Below are 6,000 nucleotides of genomic sequence, written 5' to 3' on the forward strand. Positions count from 1 at the left end.
TCTGTCCATGCTGCACTTGTTAATCCTCCATTTTTCAGGCCCAAAATGGGTAGGATAAAGCAGGGATTTGAAAATCGACTTTTTTCCACCTCAAAGCTTTGGTACAGTCTTGCAAGTCAGTTTAATACTCAGTCTCCGTCTTGCAAGTCAGTTTAATATTCAGTCTCAGAGCACTTGTGTACATGCCGATTATTTATTATTATGTCTGACTCCCCCTCTAGACCATAAGTTCACTGTAGGCGAACTTCTATCTGGTAGACGCTGTTTGCTCTCTACCAACTCTCCCAAGTGCTTAGTACAGTGCTCCACACACAGTAAGCACTCAATAAATACGATTGATTGATTATTGATTGATTGATACTGCCCGAGTCATGTTCAACTAGAGGATAACTTCAGGGTACTTTCTGGCAATTGTTAGGCTTGTGCTGAGCTCTCAGGTTATATGTACATGCTGTCAATTCAATTCAGTTGTATTTATTGAGCACTTACTATGTGCAGAGCACTGTACTATGTACGTGGGGAAGTACATTACAGCAATAAAGAGAGACCATCCCTGCCCACAATGAGCTAGACTGTCTATGACAGTCACACAATTGAAAAATATTAGCAGATGATCCAAATCAAGGCTTTTGGGGGACAGATGCGGCAGTCTTTGAAGACCACTTTTAAGGGCAGAACCACCAGAAATTCTGGAGGCTTCCAAGTCTTTTACCTGAAGAATGACAACCCTCCCCATAATTCATCTACAGTGGGGGTAGCTTGATTCCCTGAAATCCTCTCCTTGCTGCCTTTGGGAGTCAGGGAGGAGGTGGAGGTGGACCTGATCCAGGTTCTCGAAAAGCCTTCAGGGAGAGGTGGGAGGGAGGCTTCCTGATCCTGCCGTCTGACTGAGGCTACCGAGAGGATGCTGGGAAGTAGGGCAGGGCCTGGTGGCACTCCTCTTCAAGCCGCACCCTCAGTGAGCAGGATTTCTCATTGCTCACAGAGGATTATCTGCCCTTGTATGGTAGGGTTACTTACCTCTGGGCCTTCTCTTCCAGTGGGCAGGATTCCCTGGGCACTGCCAGCAAAGGATAGATGGCAGGAACCGGCACTTCTGTGCCAGAAGAGAAGTGGTGAGAGAAACCACCTCACCCAGTCACTTCTCCCTGAGAGACCTGGTGAAGCAAAAGGAGGTGCCCTAGCCCCAAACACTAGAAAGCACCCCACGTAAGCGAGGGTGAGGTTTGAGCGAGCAAGGCTGGCCTTGCCCACTTGCTTCTTGGGAGAACTGATTATTACCAAGTGAGTCACAAGGACTCTTGCTTTTGTTTGCCTTACCATCAGTGTCCCCCCTTTTTGGGGAAAGAGGAAGATCAGTGACATTGTTGATGGGTTGGCAGTTTGGACACATTTATTTTCCTGGCTGTGCTTTATTTCCCTCCCCTCTTTTCCCCATTCTTTCTCTTCCTTTGTCTCAGATAGCTCTGCTCTGCCCCACTCCTGCAAGGAATCCCAATTTTCAGCTAAGGAGATGGGATTTCTGCTAGAGAATTCCCCACTGCCTTATTTTTCTCCTCCTCCTCCTCCTCCTCCTTGGTTTTTTGGTCCTTGACTACCAGTTATGACTCTCTAGCCCTTGGTAAGAGTAAGTATGAGCCAGGGCCACCGAGGAAGTGCCGCACAACCCCACGATGGGGGGATTAGGTGACTGGAGCCTGGGTTAAAGAACATGGGGTTTTCATGGTATTTGTTAAAAGCTTACTATGTGCCGGGCACTGTTCTAAGTGCTGGGATGGAACCTGATCACCTTGTATTCCCCCCAGCGCTTAGAACAGTGCTTCGCACATAGTAAGCACTTAACAAATGCCATCATTATTATTATTATTTTTATTACAAGATAATCAGGTTGGGCACAGTCTCTATCACAAATGAGACTCATAGTCTTAATCCCCGTTTTACAGATGAGGTAACTGAGGCACAGAGAAGTGAAGTGACTTGCCCAAGGTCACACAGCAGACAAGTGACAGAGTGAGGATTAAGACCCGGGTCCCCTGACTCCCAGACCCGTGGTCTTTTCAGTAGGCCATGCTGCTTTTTGCCGAATGAGGCAGTGATTTCTGTCCTCTCTCACTGCCTCAGCCTTTCTCCCTAGCGCTCTTAGTTTCTCTCCTTACAGTCATTCCTCCCAGGCTGCCCTTTCCTACATTAGTTTTTCTGCCCTTGCTTATACTGTGGCCAGGAAAGAGCCATTGTGGTCAGAGGATCTTTCATCTTCGGCCTGACCCACTCCCGAGTCTGTTGGATTTGGCTTCCAGCCCTTGCGTCCCCTGAGCTTGTTTCTCCCCTACAGCCACATAGGACCTGAATGGCAAGAGGATCCTGAGGAGACAGCATGGCCCAGCTTAAGGGGAGGACATTAAATCATCGATCCAGACCCCTCACAATCTAGGGATTTGAAGGGGTTGGGTCAGGGGTGAGCTTTTCGAGCTAGCAGCATGGCCCTAATGGAAAGCACATGGGCCTGGAAGTCAGGGGATCTGAGTTCTAATCCTAGCTCTGCCACCTGCCTGTGGGTGTGGCTTAACTTCTCCGAGTCTCCATTTCCTCTTCTGTAAAATGGGGATGAAATATCTTCTTTTAAATGTATTTAAGTACTTACTATGTGCCTGGAACTCTAAGATACAAAATAAGTTGGATACAGTCCCTGTCCCACATGGGGCTCACAGACTTAACCCCTGTTTTACAGATGAGGTAACTGAGGCACAGAGAAGTCGTGACTTGCCCAAGGTCACACAGCAGACGAGTGGCAATGCAAAATCAGAATCCTCTAACTCCCAGGCTGGTGCTCTTTTCACTAAGCCACTCTGTTCTCCCTCCCACTTAGGCTGTGAGCCCCATGTGGGATAGGGACTGTGTCTGACCTGCTTATCTGGAATTTAACCCAGTGCTGAAGACAGTGCTTCGTACATAATAGGAGCTTAAACAAAAACTATTATTATAATTATTAGCATTACACAATTGGGATGGAGTCCAAAAACTTGGGGAGACCCATTCTCCTTAGTCAACAAAGCTGCACTGAGGAAGAACATTTCAAAACATTTTAATTAATCCTTTTCTAGTACATGAGGGTTTGGAGGAGGCCAGGAAGAATGTAGACCTTCTGGGCCCTCATGTTGGTGAGGCCTTCTGCCTCTCCTCACTTCTCTCTGTGCTCATGCTTCATGACAGAGAAGAATTCACATTTGTGTCTCTCTCTATGGCAGAAACCTCTGCCTCTGAGTATTTGATTTTATATTATGTTTTTATTACCTCTTCAGTTTTATTGTGTGGAGTGTGTTTCTGTGAATTCTTGAAAAAAGTTCACCGGTAAAAGGGTGATTTGAGCCATGGGAGACTCCCCCTGGAGTCCCTCCCATATCTTCTAGGAATCCCTTAATTCGGACAAAGAGCTGCTACCAAACACAAGAACGCTAGACTTCAGCTCCCACCTCTCCATCCCACCCTCCTCCCTGACCCGAGTCTGTTAAACTGGGAATCCCTCCTAAGTATTCTAAATGGCAATATCACGGTTCCAAACCCCCAAGATGATTTGGAATAATATCTGCTTGTATTTTCTTTCTATCTATATTTATAATTGGTATCCAGCCCTCAGTGGATCAAGCAAGGAAGCTTCCCAAGAGGTGGCTATTTCCAGGCAAATGGAGAGATTCTCATGGAAAATATCTTTGGCCATTCTTTATGTCAGTGCTAGTAACCCCTTTGACCTCCCCATTTCCTCTTCGTCTCATTCCCCCCGGCCCTCACAGTTTGTTCCATTCTGAAAGAGATTGCCTCCACAGCCCAGCTCTGAACCATTTTTTTAAATGGTAATTGTTAAGCGCTTATTACATGCCAGGCGTTGTACTAAGGGCTGAGGTCGATACAAGCTATTCAGGTTGGGCACAGACTCTGTCCCACATGAGGCTCACAGTCTTAATCCCCATTTTACAGATGAGGTAAATGAGGTACAGAGAAGTTAAGTGACTTGCCCAAGGTCACATAGCAGATGTGGTGGAGTAGAGGTTAGAACCCAGGTCCTTCTGACTCCTAGGCCCATGTTCTGTACACTAGGCCATACTGTTCCTCAACTTGAATTTCTCCCTTCAAGGGACCTGACAGACCATTTTTTAGGAATTTGTCAACTCTGCTAGTGTATATATTTTCTCCAACAAAGCTCATGCAATTAAGGATTCAAGTAAGGGGGCTAGTTTGGCAAAATAAAATAGAAGAAAAAGATCAAAGAACCCAATCACTTTGAAGCTGAAATGAAACATTGGGGCAGTTGTGGGAGTATCTTTTTGTGGCTGTTGCTTATTAAACCAAGAAAGGTCAGAAAGAGAGGGGAAATAAACAGAAAGAGAAGGGGAAGAGGCAGTGCTTGTGTGGTTTTTGGCTCTGTGTGTGGGTGGTGATTAAAAAGAAAAAAATTCTTTTGTCGACACCTCAGCCAAATTCATAAAAGACCCACCCTCAGTTCAAGCTGTGGGAAGTCAGTGCTCATCTTTGAAGATGGCGCCTGTGCTTGTTTCTGCACAACAGAATGAATAAGCGTTGTACGGTGTTCTGGTGCCTCAGGCAGCCTTTAGCAATGTGCGGGGTGTGGAAATGCCAGAGCTTCTATTCACAGCTGTTCATGTTGTTGTGAGGAGCCACTATAGAGAAACAGAGTGGAGGGCTGGTGGGATGTCTGAAAGGAACTTCTGAGAGACTGAGAGAAGGAGGGGTGTTCTCTCTCTCTCTCTCTTCCTCTCCCTCTCCTCAGAAGCTTTAATATTGCCCTCACCCAAGACATGGCAAGCAGGTGGTCATGGGCTAGCTTACTTCAGCCTTCAATGGTTAGAGTTGCCATAGAATCATTCTCCTCCTGCCGTGCTTGCTGCTAACCCACTGTTTTTCTCTTGCTTCAGGCAGACATAATGAAATGTGTGGTGAACACGGACCCCAGCCTGCGCTCCCACTGGCTTGTGGCGGCCGTCTGCAGCTTTGGGCACTTCCTGAAAGCCATCTTCTTTGTGCTGTTACCGGAGAGATGAGCGACACAGCCCATTTAAGTCACAAGCCAAGTCTCCTTTTCTGCTCCGGGTGCCAATGCGCCTTACCCTTTTATGACCCCGAGGAAGAGAAGGAGCAAGGCTGAGACAAACAAGAACATTTCTTTCTTCTCTCTTGAGCGGAGAGCAGTTCTGCCTAATTCTAAGTTGTCTTTTACTTCAGCAGCAGGAAGCTTATCTCTACTCTGGAGTTAACCTTGAAAGGACACCTCTCACTCATCTTTCCTCTGTGAATGCAAAGTAGCCAAGGCCAGACCTTTGAGAGGGGGTGGAGGAGGGAAACCATTACCTTGGAAGCTTCTTCATGAGTAATATACAAATGCCTTTCCCCTTCATTCTAGGGTGTGCTTGTATATTTGTAGGGGGTTTGTGTAGGATACACAGTAAATATTCACTCATCACAATCATTCAGTTGTTTATTGAGTGCTTACTGTGAGCAAAACTGTACTAAGCACTGCTTACTGTGTGCAGAGCATTTGCTTACTGTGTGCAGAGCATTGTACTAAGCACTTGGGGGAGTACATTATAACAGAGTTGGTAGACACATTCCCTGACCACAAGGAGCTTACAATCACATAAACTTAAATAGTATGTGTCACTTTCTTCTAAGATTTTGGAATGTTTCCCACTTTCTGGAATTCCCTTTATCACGACATTACTTTTCTCCTTTTTCTAAAAGCAGCCAGTGGTCAGTAACCAGGCCTTCTAAAACAAAACAAAAAAAAAATCCCCAACAACTCTAAAGCCATTTCATATGGATAAGGTTGTGCGTAGAGCAGAGATGGCAGAAGCAGCGTGGCTCAGTGGAAAGAGCACGGGCTTGGGAGTCAGAGGTCATGGGTTTGAATCCAGATCTGCCACTTGTCAGCTGTGTGACCTTGGGTAAGTCACTTAACTTCTCTGTGCTTCAGTTACCTCATCTATAAAA

The 6,000-nt window shown here is 46.2% G+C and overlaps 1 protein-coding gene across 2 annotated transcripts in view; it reads left to right on the top strand.

Annotated features, from left to right (window-relative positions):
* Positions 1 to 5,525, top strand: part of BOK (BCL2 family apoptosis regulator BOK) — a 28,009-nt gene extending 22,484 nt beyond the window's left edge. For both annotated transcript variants that reach the window (XM_007669104.3, XM_007669119.3), the window contains exon 5: positions 4,929 to 5,525. In XM_007669104.3, the coding sequence (XP_007667294.1) occupies positions 4,929 to 5,054 (126 nt within the window). In that variant the 3' untranslated portion in view covers positions 5,055 to 5,525. The remainder of the gene's footprint in view (positions 1 to 4,928) is intronic.
* The last annotated feature ends 475 nt before the right edge of the window (positions 5,526 to 6,000 follow it).

The sequence above is a fragment of the Ornithorhynchus anatinus genome, chromosome 7 (genome assembly GCF_004115215.2).
Source record: "Ornithorhynchus anatinus isolate Pmale09 chromosome 7, mOrnAna1.pri.v4, whole genome shotgun sequence".
Lineage (NCBI taxonomy): Eukaryota > Metazoa > Chordata > Mammalia > Monotremata > Ornithorhynchidae > Ornithorhynchus > Ornithorhynchus anatinus.